This window comes from Budorcas taxicolor, chromosome 1, assembly GCF_023091745.1.
Source record: "Budorcas taxicolor isolate Tak-1 chromosome 1, Takin1.1, whole genome shotgun sequence".
In the NCBI taxonomy this organism is placed as follows: domain Eukaryota; kingdom Metazoa; phylum Chordata; class Mammalia; order Artiodactyla; family Bovidae; genus Budorcas; species Budorcas taxicolor.
Window position 1 is genome coordinate 8509245 of NC_068910.1, and position 14588 is coordinate 8523832.

Genomic DNA, 14588 nt, shown 5'->3' on the forward strand with positions numbered 1-14588 from the left:
GGGATGTTTGAGGCTATGGCTTCTGCATGCCTCTGAAGTTCCCATTGGGTTTGGCGGAACCAAGGAAGGCACGAGGCCCACTGCCATGGCTACAGCCTGCCACTCTATGCATAGAAGGCCCCTGACAAAGCCAGGGGGCTGCTCTTCAGGGCATAGCTGCTCCTGTTGCTGTGGCTAGGGCATATTTCAGTCTGAACAGGAAGTGGCACAGTTCCTGGCTTTAAGTCCTCAGTAGTAACCATTAACATTTTCCTGAGGTTTTACTTTTCCAAGTGCTCTGATTAGTCTTACTCTTCACAACCATACTACTACTGTTGTACTGGTCACTTTACATGCTTGCAAATGGGACACTGAGATCATGCTAATAAACTGCTAAGATTAGGACTTGTACTAACATTTTGATTTCAAATCTTCCCATTTTATTATGGAGGCTTTTCATTCTTGCTTCTTAATTTCAGAAGAGTAATCAGGATGCAGAGGTAGGGCCTCACTTGACAGAATGGAACCCCAGCCTCTCCCCCGGGCCCCCTGGGTGTTTTAAGAGTTGATGCTATGGGGTCTTCCCTGGTGGTCCAGTAGTTAACACTCCATGCTTCCAATGCAGGGGTTGCAGGTTCAACCCCTGGTTGGGGAAATAAGATCCCACATGCTGCACTGCATGGCCAAAACTTAAGGAAACAAAAAAAAGCTTTTTTTTTTTTTTTTAAAGAGTCGATGTTATGTTCTCTTCACAGGGTATAACACTGCCGTCCAGACTCATGTCCTGGATCAGCCAGAAAGGGACATCTAGCATGGCCTACTCTCCAGCGCTCAAGAGTAGACACACCTGGTTCTGGGCTACAAGGTAGTCAGCTCTGTGACGTTTTTGGTGATGAGCTGCTGGGAATGATCCTTCTTGCACCATTACCAGGAAGATGCAAAGAGCCAAAAGGCAGGGGTCTGAGTTCTTTGTGCTGACCACCACCTCCTCACTACCAGAAGCTCGGCATTCTCAATTTGCACAAGTGCAATCATCTTAGAAATGCACAAGTGCAATCATCTTAGAAAAAGAGATTACAACTTGGAGGTGGTCGTCCTGTTTGGAAGTGGGGCTGCCATCAAATTGTAAAGGCCCTGAAGTTCATTACCTCAAAGCCACATCAGTTGGGAGAAAGGCACACTGCACATGCCAACACAGCCTCTGATGTGGAGCAGCCAGACTTGCCTGAAGAGTCCTGCCACCTCAGCAGGCAACCTAAGCGCTGCTAGAGAACCCCACAGCTCCTGCAGGGTAACTGGAACAAGGAATGCTGGTCAACTTGGATGGCCATGGGAGAGCCATCACTGTCAGTGACAACCAACCAAAGAAATCAGGAGCTCCGCCCACTTCCAAAGCCCTTGCGGACCGCCCGACAGTGGTGTCACTGTACTGTATTAGGAATGGTGATTCTGCTGAGACCCACAAAGGCTGTACCCTGAGTATGTGGTGGTATAAGGTGGCTGCCAGCAACCAGGCATCTGGCTGATCCACATGGGTTTGTAAGGGCCTGGAAAGGCCTCTGGAGGCAGAAAGGAGTAAAGATGGCTCCAGTTCTGCAGGGCGAGCCAGAAGCAAGATGGGGGGCCACACAAGGTTCTCTGCCGCTGGTGTCCCCTGACAGCTGGAGTAGGGAAGGGTGGCCCAAGAGAGAGGTAGTTATGATTAATTCAGTAAACTTTGTTTTGGCTGATTCTTTGGACTCTCTCTTCTACCCTTTTAGTCATCCTCTGGGAATTGAAGGTCAACCCTCAGTTTACCAAACCTTGAAGGACAGAAATCATGAAGAACATTTAATTCACAGACTATGCACATTATCCCCCAAGAAACAACTGATTATACCGTTCCTTTTTGCTTCGTGGACACCTGGCACTATAGAACCTCTTGACGGTCTGGTATTCCCCAAACCATATACGTTATCCCCCATTTCTACCTACAAAAACTTAAGTGACCTGGAGTGCAGGGGTCTTGCCTTACCTTATTCATAATTATGACTGTATGCCGGTTCTAGTGCCTGCTACACAATAGGCTCTCAAATGTTTATGAGACTAATGGGCTCACAGAGTGACTGTCAGAAACTGCAGAGAGCTTGCTCTATCATACAACTTTCATAACCAGGAATCCTCAAAGGGTAGTCCCAAGACCCATCAGAGTTCCCTGAGAATCTGTTAAAAAGGCAGAATTTCAGAATGGACCCCAGACAGACCTGCTGAATCAGAAGCTTTGAGAATGCGGCCCAGAAGCTTGTATGTTAACAAAGTTGTAGATGTTCCTGATCTGCACCAAAGTTGGAAAAACTGCTGTTCTTAATTGCCTTTGGGGGCGGGAGGCGGTTATTCCACAGAAAGGATTCGAGAAACCTGTGGAAACTTAGTTAACTGTACAAGTCTTAGTGTGTTCTAAAAAGAATTCACACCTAGGTTGATAGACCAGTCTTTCGTCTGAATCAAGGATTAACATCCCTCATCACCCCGAGAGGAGTGGTCGAGTCCTGTGAGACCCAGCTGGTTCCAGCACTCTTCCACTGGAGGGAAGGGTCGAATAGGTCAGAAAGTACAGCACCATCAGCTAACATACTTTCATGAAGGACCAAGTGTCCACTTCCTGGGAGACAAAGAATCCGCTTCTTTTGCTTCGCTGGGTTCACAAGCATCTTGAAAGCACTGTTTCTGTTTTCTGTGCAGGGCCTGCACCTGTGGGTGCTCAAGGGCCGGCCATGAGAATGTGCCAGAGTTCACAGAATCATCAGCCCTCAGTGCCTGCCTCTGACTCGGGGATGTCTAAACTGCGACCTGACCAACATTCTCCTGTGCACCAAGCAGAACTACCACTCTGCTGGAGGTGCCAGGATGCTGGCCACCTTTCCTGAAGAATATCCACTCATGTCTCTTCAGTTTGACCACGGAAATCAACAGTGCGCCAGGAACACTCAACCAGACATTCCTTAAGCCTCATGAAGGTGAGAAGGTAGTCAGTCAGTCAGGAAACTCAAGCCACTGAACTTTAACTAATGACCAAGACGAGGTGAGGCTAAATGTTTAGATTCCTCCTAGGACACATGAAGAAACTGATACGAACGCAGAGAATGGGACCAGAATCCAGAAATGATGTTTCATTTATTCACTGAAAAAGAGGGAGATTAGGCCTTCTTGATCAATTTCTTCCAGTCTCCCCAAACTCCCTCCCTTCACTTTTCCAAAATAACACACTGAGAAACATTTTTGTACAAAAACCACGTATTATTCCCCCCCTCACAAAATCGGGTGGCTGTATTACAGGAACAAAACCAGATCAAAGACATAAAAAGAAAAAGTCACCACTTATACTGAAACACAACAGTGTTAAGAATTCAGGTATTCTGTAGAATTATTACCAGCATAGTTACAATATTTCCACCTGGATCTTTTAAATTTGAAAGCGATCACATTAAAGACCTGAGGTTGCGAGAGACCACAGTATGAACCAGAACTCCATCTTCCTTTAAAGACCTCAGTGGAAAAGGTATTTGGAATGAGTTTCCTTTGGGAAAGACTGGCGGGAAAATTCAGAAAACCCTGGCCATTGTCGAAAGGCACTGGGGTCTTTCTGGAGTCAAAAGCAATGGAATTAAACTCCAGTAGGAACAAGCTCATTTCCACTCCAACAGTCTGGAATAAACTCACAGAAGGAACAAGGTCTCCTTGGTTCCAGTACTCTGATGGTGACCAGGGCCACCTGGTTAGAGGTAACACCTGAGGGTTTGAAAGGCAAATCTTAATTGTGGTTTGTTTTTTTTTTTGCTTTCTGATATTAAGGAAAAAGGTTCTAAAGTGTTTTATAAACACCTTCCCACACCCTCACACATGTAAAGCTTTACAGAATATATAGAAAAGATATCCAAAAGATGTTCCACTTTGCATTCTAAAGGAAACTGCCACTTGAGAATGTGAAGGGGCCAGGTGCTTCGGAAACCAAGCTCAACCCAAAACACCGTTTCCCCACCCATGGAAGGATAGAGGAGAGGGAAGACAGACAAGAAGAGAAAACCAAGAACTCTCAAGTCACTCATCAGGAGGGGTAGAAATGGGCTCATATTAAGGCATTTTTGTGGCTCTTCCTCTGGAATGGCATTCCACTCTCCCAGCCCGAGCACCCCACCCTCAAACCATGATGCTTTGATTGCCAAGTGAGTTCCCTGGTACCCACAGCATCTCCTTGACAACCAACCATGTGATGATGGAATGTGAGATCTCAGACGGGGAAGGGAGAAGGTATGAGAGGCTGCTGGTCTTGCCCCACTTCTCCAATCCCACCCCAAACCTAAAGTACCGCTTCACTAAATCCCACTCACCCTGACTACTTCAAGAGGTAGTTTGGGGACCTGTAACCCCAGCCAACCTAACCAAGTCCATGAGCTAAACTCAGCACTATCTACTTTTTTTTTTTAAGTTTTTTCTTTCTTGTAAAGAGGGAGAAAAAAGAATGCACACAAAGCAGTGAACAGTGGGCTAGATTCACTGGATGACCATTGCCCAAGACCCTCAGAATGTTCCTGGTGGGAAAGTTCCCTAGACTCAGGGAACTCAGGAATGCCTCCCAAATCACAGCCCTCAAAGCTTACACTGCTTACACTTTTGACAAAAACAAAATGCCCAACCCCTCCCCTAGCAATCAAACAAACCGTCTGCATAGAAAACCAGAACCAGTGGGCCAGGGCAAGGAGTGGATCTCTTCTAACGCTTGTGCTCTCCCCTACCAGGGATAAAAGGGGGTGTTCTGCCAGGCAGGCTGGAGGCTCTCACGGTCCTCACTAAGGATAACATCGGGGGGGTCACTTTTCCCCATCTCTTTAAATTTTGGTGCGTCCATGTGTGGCAAAAGTCTCATGAAACTTCACCATCAGCACCATTCTTAGCTCAGATAAGCAGAAATAAGGTCACTTACAATGCCTTAAGGTTTGTCCCCTCTGGCTATCCCCTCTGCCCATCAATATTTTTTGGTTCCTATTAACTTAGGATGCTCTCCTTTAAAGCAATAATGACCAAAAGGAAAAAAAAAGAAAAGTGGTAATGATTATAAAGCATTATCCATATAAGCATAAGACAAAGCAAAAACAGAACAAAACTGCAGGAGAGCAAAAAATGATACAGACATAGACCACTAACGTTGACAGGACCTGCAGACACACTGTCAGCATACCCCACAGTGGGTCAGGGAGACGCCAGGTATTTCAGGGTGACCAGGGCACACTGGCAGCACGGGCTTCCCCCCCTTGAGTGCTGGAGGAGGACTAACACAGCAGGTGTCAGAGCACGGAGAGGGGTGGCAAGAGGAATGGGGAAAAGTCAGGGTGCGTGCTTGGGGCTGTGAGAAGAAAACTCCTGAAAGAAACCCAAGGAAGCGGAGGAACACAAGTCTTGTCATCCCCACTCCAGCTGGGGGCACTGGGCGCGGACGTCCCCTGTGTCTTTCGGGCTACGGTGCAGCTGAGGCTGGTGGGCCAGGAGCGGGAGGTGGAGGGCCTCCGTCCGCAGGTGCTGGAGGTGGTGGCTGCTGCTGCGGTGGAGGGGGATCTGCAAACACATCCAAAAGGAACTTGTCATTGCCGGAAACACAAGGGGCCTGGGCAAGAGCCCATGCAGAGAAACAGGACTTATAAAGGAAGTTTCTTTATGGCCTGTGAGGCACGGCTGCTGCTGAGGGCTACATGGGGCGGTCCACCTGAACCTCCACGTCACCGCCCGTGTGGCTCCCCTGACCCGCGCGGCTCGGGGGTGCGGAGGTGTCTGAGTCCGCCCCACTCTCAATCCCTCCAGACCTTTGCAGAACTTAATTATATTTTGATTTTATCATTATCTTAATGGTTCTCACTGCTAATTCTATCTCTTCAGTTAAATGATAAGTTCCTTCCTGGACAAGTTCTGTGTCTTCTTTGCGTTCTCTCAGAGTGCCTAGCCTAGCTGGGGACGAAACTGCCTATCAGAAACTGCTGGCTCTTATGAACTGTCTCCACCAGGGTCACAGAGATTGACTTGAGGCAGCGGCCAACAAGCTGGATAGCCTGGAGAGGCCCCGCAACTCCTGAATTGTAGTCTCTAAATTTTTGGCCAAAACTAGGTCAGGTCCTGAAGGGAACAATTAGGAAAGGCGCTCTTTCCTATTTCTACTTTGACTGCTTTACTGTACAAAGCAACCATAGAGATAATTCAATCCACGGTTTTAAAAACTTCAAGATTTTGCCAGGGATGAAAACGAATGAAACAATTAAAGCACCTCCTTGCTTACCAGCTAATTCATCCAACCTTCCCCTCAGGAGGTGTCCACCCAATTGCTAAGGCTCTTCAAAGCGTTTTGAAGCCCACCAATTTACTCCCTAGTGTCACCTTTCAGGGGAGCAAAGTAAGGCCTGAAGAGGGAAGTGACTTGCCTGATGAGGCCTGCCCAATGCCCTGAAGCCAAATCAGCAGCTCAGGATCCCTGAAATTCATCTGGGGCAGGAAGTGATGGGGAGCACCCCAAACATTCCACACCCTCAAGGTACTGCACTGAGGGCCCTTGAGGATGGAATCGTGTATACAAATCAGGTGTTACCAGCAGGACAGGACAGTGGTAAAGACCAATGATATTATGTTTGCAACGGGGACGGCAGCGTGGTCAACCCTCCCGGTCAGCCGGCACATTTTTACACTGCCTGTGGGGCAGCAAGGCTAGGAAAAGAGGTGCGCACTAGACTATGGTCTCTGATCCTTGACTCAACAACAAAGATCGCTTAAAAAAATTTTTTTTTATTTGGTTTTACCGGGTGTTAGTTGCAGCACGCAGGATCATTAATTGCAGCATGGGGGATCTAGTTCCCTGACCAGGGATCAAACCCGGGCCCCGTGCATTGGGAGCGCAGTATTAGCCGCTGGACCACCAAGGAAGTCCCTCGTTTCTCAACTGTGATCCTGTACTGACCTGGCTCAAGTGCTGTCTTTCTTCTGTGCACCTAAATCTGTCCTTGTTCCTAGGGGTCCAATGAGAAAGGAGATGCACCTGTGTTGATGGCACTTGTCTCCTGGCCCTAGGAAGTCTCCCAGAGAACTAGAGTGAGCTCAAGCCACTTAATAGCCTTGTGTAACTTACGGTAAATCCTACACTACTATCCACTTGTTCATGTTTTATTTTCCCAACTAAAGCTCCTGGAGGCCAGGAATACCTCTGCATCCTAGCTCTCTGTATTGTATTATAAATTCATTATTATTACTTTATGTTTTTGTATTATAAATACATTATCATTTTATTATAAGCTGTATTACTATAAACAAACAGGGGCTGACTCCACCTCATGAGGACCCAGGTCCTCCTCTAAAAGGACCTGGGATCACAGATGTGGCGGGGTACATGGCCACTGTCAGCTGCATTTTGGAATCATTACCATGGTCCACAGGGTAAGAGGGCAGGCCAAGCTCTGATGCACCCCTTTGGAGGCCAGGGTTGTAGCAGAACAAGGGCTCCATGGCGAAACCGAGCTGGTTTTGCACACTGCCACAGACACTGTTCAGCAGCATATGTGCCCGCTCGATGGGGCCCACTAAGACTTCAAACTCCTTCTCAACACAGCCCTGAATACTCCTTTCGAAGTCTAAGCAGCCACTACCAATATATTCGACAAAAACTTATTATTATTCTTGCCCTAAACCAGACCCTATTCTTTTCTTTACACTTACCTCTTTTAAATCCTGAATCCATAAAAGGCTCCTGTAGAGAAAATAACTACCAGTAGTTCTGTGTATCGACTCAGATTCAAATTAGGTAGGCTCAAACAGGCATGGGTGAGGCGTGCCCTTGGCCTTGCCAGAGCCCTTGGTGTCACGAATGCATCCACGAAGGCTATGGAAGGCTCCTGACTAACTGGGAGCATTCTGTGCTCGCCACCTGGGTACCTGTCCACCAGGGATGCTGAAGCGCAATGACCAAAGCCCAGCTTTTAGAAGCGCCCCTCACAGGCCATCCTGTCCAGGGATCTGTCACACCCCAGAGGGAACAAACGGTGCTTGCCTCCCTTGTGTACAGCTCTCCCCAAAAGTCCCGAGGGTAGTGCCTCCCCCCGCCTGGGTACTTACACATGCCGTTAGGTGCCGTGAGGGGTACCCGGGGTCCTAAGATGTTTCCTGGGATTGGAGGCATACCAGGAGGGGTGGGGCCACTCCCAGGGGGGTGGATGCTGGCTGCAACGGTGGGCATCATGCGGCCTGGCATGGGCTGCCCAGGCATCATGGAACCTGGGCCTGGTATCTGACCTGTGGAGGGAGATTCAGAGTACTAAGGTAAGGAAGACAGGAATCAACTCACTGCCCGAGAGTGCTAAATACAGACAGATATCTAACCTCCAAAAGGATCGAAAGATCGACAGAACAATAATCTGGAATAATTTGTCTAGCTTTTAATTCAGGGTGGGGTCGGGGACATGGAGGGATGGCATGGAGGGAGGCAACTCTGTGGGGTCGACGACTACCCTAAACCCTGGTATAGGCAGGTAGTTCTAAGATGCTTTTACCAAAAAAAATCCTAACAGAAAGCATTCACTCTGGTGAGTTTGGGTGAACAATGGATTGTCAAATATCTTCCTGAGGACACGAAATACCAAGCACGGACCACAGGGAATGGAGGGCTTACCAGCAAGTCAGTGCACAGTCTAAGAACTGAAGCTCAGTCCAGACCGAGCTGCACGCACAGGCTATCTGGGAAGGTATGCCTGAAAGGGGATTGGTCACTACCATGAAATCACCATTAAAAAGGGATTCTAATTGTAAGTCTCAAGTCCTTTTCACACACAAAATATCTCTCGCTCTGCCCCCAGCCATGAAGCACTAGCCCTGGAGAACCATGGTGGGGGAGACACACGAGGGACAGACAACTCCTTCATCTCTTCCTGTTGCTCTGATGTGAAACAAGGGAGACGCTGGACACAAGAACGGTGAAGCACCTCCTGTGTTCGGCCTCACACTGAACCTACAGAACTTTCAGCACACTCTTCCTGAAAAGAACCAGACAGTAAATATTTGGACTTCACAGGTCATATGGCCTCTGTCACAACTTTTCAACTTGGCTACTGTAGCATGAAGACAGAGAATATGCAACAAATAAGTTTTGCTGTTGTTTAGTCACTGTCCAACTCATTCGCAACCCATGGACGGTAGCCTGCCAGGCTCCTCTGTCCATGGGACTCTCCAGGCAAGAACAATGGAGTGGGTTGCCATTTCATCCTCCAAGGGATCTTCCCGACACAGGATCTTCCCAAACTCATGTCTCCTGCGTTGGCAGGTGGATTTGTTGTACCACTGAGCCACCAGGGAAGCCATACCAAATAGGTGACATGTATTATAATACACCCTTATGGACTCTGAAATGTGAATTTCCCATAATCTTCATGTGACATAAACATTTTTTAGTTTTCTCCAACTACTTAAACTGCAAAAGCCATTCTTATCTTATGGCCCCTACAAACACAGGAGATAGACCAGATTTGGTTTAATTAGCCAATCCTGCCTTTTAATTTCAATTTCAAAAAGAAAAGCAAGGACTGGCTAAACTACAAACAAACGAAATTAAAAGATGCTTGCTCCTTGGAAAGAAAGCTATAACAAAGAGAGACAATATATTAAAAAGCAGAGGTATAACTGTCAACAAAGGTGTGTATAGACAGAGCTATGATTTTTCCAGCAGTCATGAATGGATGTGAGAGTTGGATCAAAAGAAGGCTGAGCATCAAAGAACTGATCCTTTCCAACTGTGGTCCTGGAGAAGACTCTTGAGAGTTCTTTGGAATGCAAAAAGATGAAACCAGCCAAAATCCTAAAGGAAATCAACCCTGAAGACTAAATGGAAGGACTGATGCTGAAGTTGAAGCTCCAATACTTTGGCTGCCTGATGGGAAAAGCTGACTCATCGGAAAAGACCCTGATGCTGGGAAAGACTGAAGGCAAAAAGAGCAGGGGGCAGCAGAGGATGAGATGGTTAGATAGCATCACTGACTCAATGGACATCAGTTCAGTTCAGTTCAGTCACTCAGTCGTGTCCGACTCTTTGCGACCCCATGAATCGCAGCACGCCAGGCCTCCCTGTCCATCACCAACTCCCAGAGTTCACTCAGACTCACGTCCATCGAGTCAGTGATGCCATCCAGCCATCTCATCCTCTGTTGTCCCCTTCTCCTCCTGCCCCCAATCCCTCCCAGCATCAGAGTCTTTTCCAATGAGTCAACTCTTCGCATGAGGTGGCCAAAGTATTGGAGTTTCAGCTTCAGCATCATTCCTTCCAAAGAAATCCCAGGGCTGATCTCCTTCAGAATGGACTGGCTGGATCTCCTTGCAGTCCAAGGGACTCTCTAGAGTCTTCTCCAACACCACAGTTCAAAAGCATCAATTCTTCAAAGCTCAGCTTTCTTCACAGTCCAACTCTCACATCCATACATGACCACAGGAAAAACCATAGCCTTGACTAGACAGACCTTTGTTGACAAAGTAATGTCTCTGTTTTTCAATATGCTATCTAGGTTGGTCATAATTTTTCTTCCAAGGAGTAAGCATCTTTTAATTTCATGGCTGCAGTCACCATCTGCAGTGATTCTAGAGCCCCCAAAAATAAAGTCTAACACTGTTTCCCCATCTATTTCCCATGAAGTGATGGGACCGGATGCCATGATCTTTGTTTTCTGAATGTTGAGCTTTAAGTCAACTTTTCCACTCTCCACTTTCACTTTCATCAAGAGGCTTTTTAGTTCCTCTTCACTTTCTGCCATAAGGGTGTTGTCAGCTGCATATCTGAGGTTATTGATATTTCTCCCAGCAATCTTGATTCCAGCTTGTGCTTCTTTTAGCCCAGCGTTTCTCATGATGTACTCTGCATAAATGAGTTTGAGCAAACTCTGGGGGTAGAGGAGGAGAGAAGAACCTGGCATGCTACAGTCCATGGGGCCATAAAGAATCAGACATGATTCAAACAACTTAGCAGGAACACACACTACCAGATATCTAACTGGCACCTAACAGAGGTACAGCAGGAGAGGAGACAGCTCAAGTGAAGGGCTCTTTAGCAGTGCTTAGAAGAGGGCCTGTCTTAACAAAGACAAAGCTTTAAGCCTCATACCATTCTATTTCCAGTGTCTGTTCCCTGAGCCAGGACTCAGAGAGAAGCCTTTTACTACAGGGTATCCATGAAGAGAACCTCAGTGAAACACAAGAGGCAAGAAGAGAGGTGGTCCATTGTCTCTGGGGGACTTTTTTTTTTAATTTTTAAAAATATTGCTTTTTAAAATATTGATTCCTGTGGCTACACTGGGTCTTAGTCGCGGCAAGTGGGATCTAATAACCTGACCAGGGATTCAACCTGGCTCCCTGCACTAGGAGCATGGAGGTCCACTGGTCCACCAGGAAAATCCCAAGATTGCTTTTTAAAAAACATAACACATTGGCCTTATGCCTCAGAATAAACAGGAGAGCAAGTCTGGGGCTCTGGGGGACCCCTGCGCTCTTATGCAATCTGAGGAAGTGCAGAAGAGCCCCAGAGGTCTTCTCCACATGCTGGAGAACGAGTTGATCAAATCTCCTTAGAGAAAGCAAGAGTAGCTGCTGGGCTGACATGACTGCCACCCTCACACCACTGAACATGTCATTAAAGCTGCTGGGGCCTGGGCCACAGGGCAAGGACAGATTTAGGCAGTGCTGAAGGCTATCCATAGAGAGGGTGACGCAGAGATGAAAGACACAAAGGCCAAGTGCCCTACAAGCCATACAAAGGATGAGGACACATGAAGGGTAGGCAGGCAAACCAAGGGAAAACTGTGGAAGGAGCAAGCGAACGAACTTGATACCTTGTGGCTAATTAAGACCAATCTGTGGACAATTTAGGATTCTGGATGATGTGTATACAAACTAATGGAGGAGAATTAGGAACAGGGTAACAGGAGACTAAAGTAAGCACAAGGCCTAGCCTGACTTACAGAGTCAGAAGATAATATGAATGTTGTTTCATTTATATGCAGCCTCTTCATACTTGGGCTTCCCTGGTGGCTCAGAGGTTAAAGCGTCTGGCTGGAATGCAGGAGACCTGGGTTCGATCCCTGGGTCGGGAAGATCCCCTGGAGAAGGAAATGGCATCCCACTCCAGTACTCTTGAACTGGAGAATCCCATGGAGGGAGAAGCCTGGCAGGCTACAGTCCATGGTGTCGCAAAGAGTCGAACATGACTGAGCGACTTCACTTTCACTTTCTTCATACTTGCCCTCCCCTCTGAGATAACTACATCACCTTACTGTCTACCACCTGCAGTACACGTAGGAGTAATGAGCTCAAAAGATTATTTAAAAAAAAAACTCCCAGGTTAGAACTAAGCTGTCCATGCTTGGTCTGTCTACACGAATCAAGGCACAAGGGATTGGATGAGTCAAGCACACAGAACGAGGTGAAAGACGTGGCCAGTAAGGCTACAGGGGCCTGGCTAAAGGGTTCTGGAGAAGCGCCTGATTTTCTGTGTGATGCAAAGCGATAAGGAGGGATGGGGAGAGGTGCCCTTGGTGGCTCAGTGGTAAAGAATCTGCCTGCCAGTGAAGGAGCCATGGGTTTGATCCCTGGTCCAGGAAGACCCCACATGCCCTGGAGCAACTAAGCCTGTGAGCCACAACTACTGAGCCCACGCTCTAGAGCCGGGGAGCCACAACTACTGAAGCTCTTGCACCCTAGAGCCCGTGCTCAGCAACAGAAAAGCCGAGAAGCCCATGCACCACAACTAGAGAGTAACTCCCATGAGCTGCAACTAAAGAAAGCCCACATGCGGCAACGAAGACCCAGCACAGCCTTAAAGAAATGTCTTTTTTATTTTTTAAAAGAAGGAATGCAGAGGAGTCTGAGTCTAGAAGAGCTTTTGCAGAGAAGTAGGGGCTGAATGAGGGCAGGTTGAGCAGAAAAGAGCTGGGAACAGCACCCTACAGGCATCCTGGAGATGGATGAGAGAATGAGGAAGAGGAAGGGGGCAAGCATGAAGTTGAAAAGGAGAAAAAATGGGAGTCTGGCATCTGACTGGCATGTGCAGTGCAGAGAATGGGGAAGGACTTTCACTCTGTGGTCAGGAGGTACGTGACTGGCTGCCATTCCAGTGGAACGCTGAGATGGGGCGAAGGGAAGGCGCAGAACCCTCAAAGTTTCCAATGGGAGGTAAGCAGCACACACAGAGCCTCATTATTCTGAGAATTAGGGTCAGTCCTCTGGAACTCTCCCAGTTTCCTTCTTACCACACACGTGCGAGGTCATTACTAAACACAAGGCTTTGTTTCCCACTCTCTGAATCTCGTTACTGTTGTCATATACTCGCTCAGTCTCGTGTGACTCTCTGCAACCCCATGGACTGCAGCCCACCAGGTTCCTCTGTCCATGGGATTTCTGTGGCAAGAGTACTGAAGTGAGTTGCCATCTTCTTCTCCAGGGGATCTTTCAGACCGAGGGACTGAACTTGTGTCTCCTGCTTGGCAGGCGGATTCTTTACCGGTGAGCAACCTAGGAAACTCTCCGTCTCTACTGATTCTCTACTGGTATTCCAGGTGGTGAGCAGGGAGAGACGAGGGATCTTTGCTTTGTTGGGGACAGGAGGCCTAGTTTGAGTCCAGACCTACAGAATCTCAACCTGGAGATGAAAGAACCCTTTTAATGGACTTGCTGTGATGAATGGAAGCTGTTCACTAGAGCAGATAATACAGCTCATGGTTGTTAATGGGTACAGACTGCCCCCTTCTACCCAGTTCAACCTGGACAAGAGGCCTTTGAGCAAGTTAGGAAGAACATTTTGCCAGCCGTTCTCAGATCTCTCTCTCTGGAAAACTGACATTAGAGCACTGAAGAATGCCTTTACAAAAAGGTCAGACTGAGTAAGGGAGAAAGAAAGAAAGAAGAGCACAGACCAGGTGTATGCCTTGTGAACGGACACATAACTGCTCAGTGCTAACCATTCTTATCTGCAGCAGCACAAAAGAGTTTTCCACTGTGATATCTTGAGCAAGGTATGGGCTGCCCAAACTCCTGGCTGACCAGTGAGCACACCCGTCAGTAAGCCACCCAATAACACTCTCAAAGGGGAAAGTACTGGTGAAAGTTGCTCAGTCACGTCTGACTCTTTGTGACACCATGGACTATACAGACCATGGAATTCTCCAGGCCAGAATACTGGGGTGGGTAGCCTTTCCCTTCTCCAGGGGATCGTCCCAACCCAGGGATCGAACCCAAGTCTCTCGCATTGCAGGTGGATTCTTCACCAGCTGAGCCACAAGGGAAGCCCAAGAATACTGGAGTGGGTAGCCTATCCCTTCTCCCGTGGATCTTCCCAACCCAGGAATCAAACTGGGGTCTCCTGCATTGCAGGCGGATGCTTCACCAACTGAGCTAGCAGGGAAGCCCCTACAATACCATTCTCAACAGGGAAAGCAGAGATGAATGAGACTGCAAACTGAACAGTGCGATCTCCACTTCACGCTGACCTAGATGAGCGGTTCTGGACAAGCTGTTTAAGATGACCCAAGCCTCAGTTTCCTGAGATTACTATAAACAGCAATGCTAAATACATG

The 14588-nt window shown here is 47.8% G+C and overlaps 1 protein-coding gene across 1 annotated transcript in view; it reads right to left on the reverse strand.

Moving 5' to 3' along the window:
- Nucleotides 1-3113: 3113 nt before the first annotated feature.
- SMARCC1 (SWI/SNF related, matrix associated, actin dependent regulator of chromatin subfamily c member 1) overlaps nt 3114-14588 on the reverse strand; it is a 122284-nt gene continuing 110809 nt past the window's right edge. The window contains exons 27-28 of the mRNA XM_052636447.1: nt 8101-8277; nt 3114-5568 (exon numbers count right to left, since the gene is read on the reverse strand). Coding sequence (XP_052492407.1) covers nt 5471-5568; nt 8101-8277 — 275 coding nt within the window. The 3' untranslated portion in view covers nt 3114-5470. The remainder of the gene's footprint in view (nt 5569-8100; nt 8278-14588) is intronic.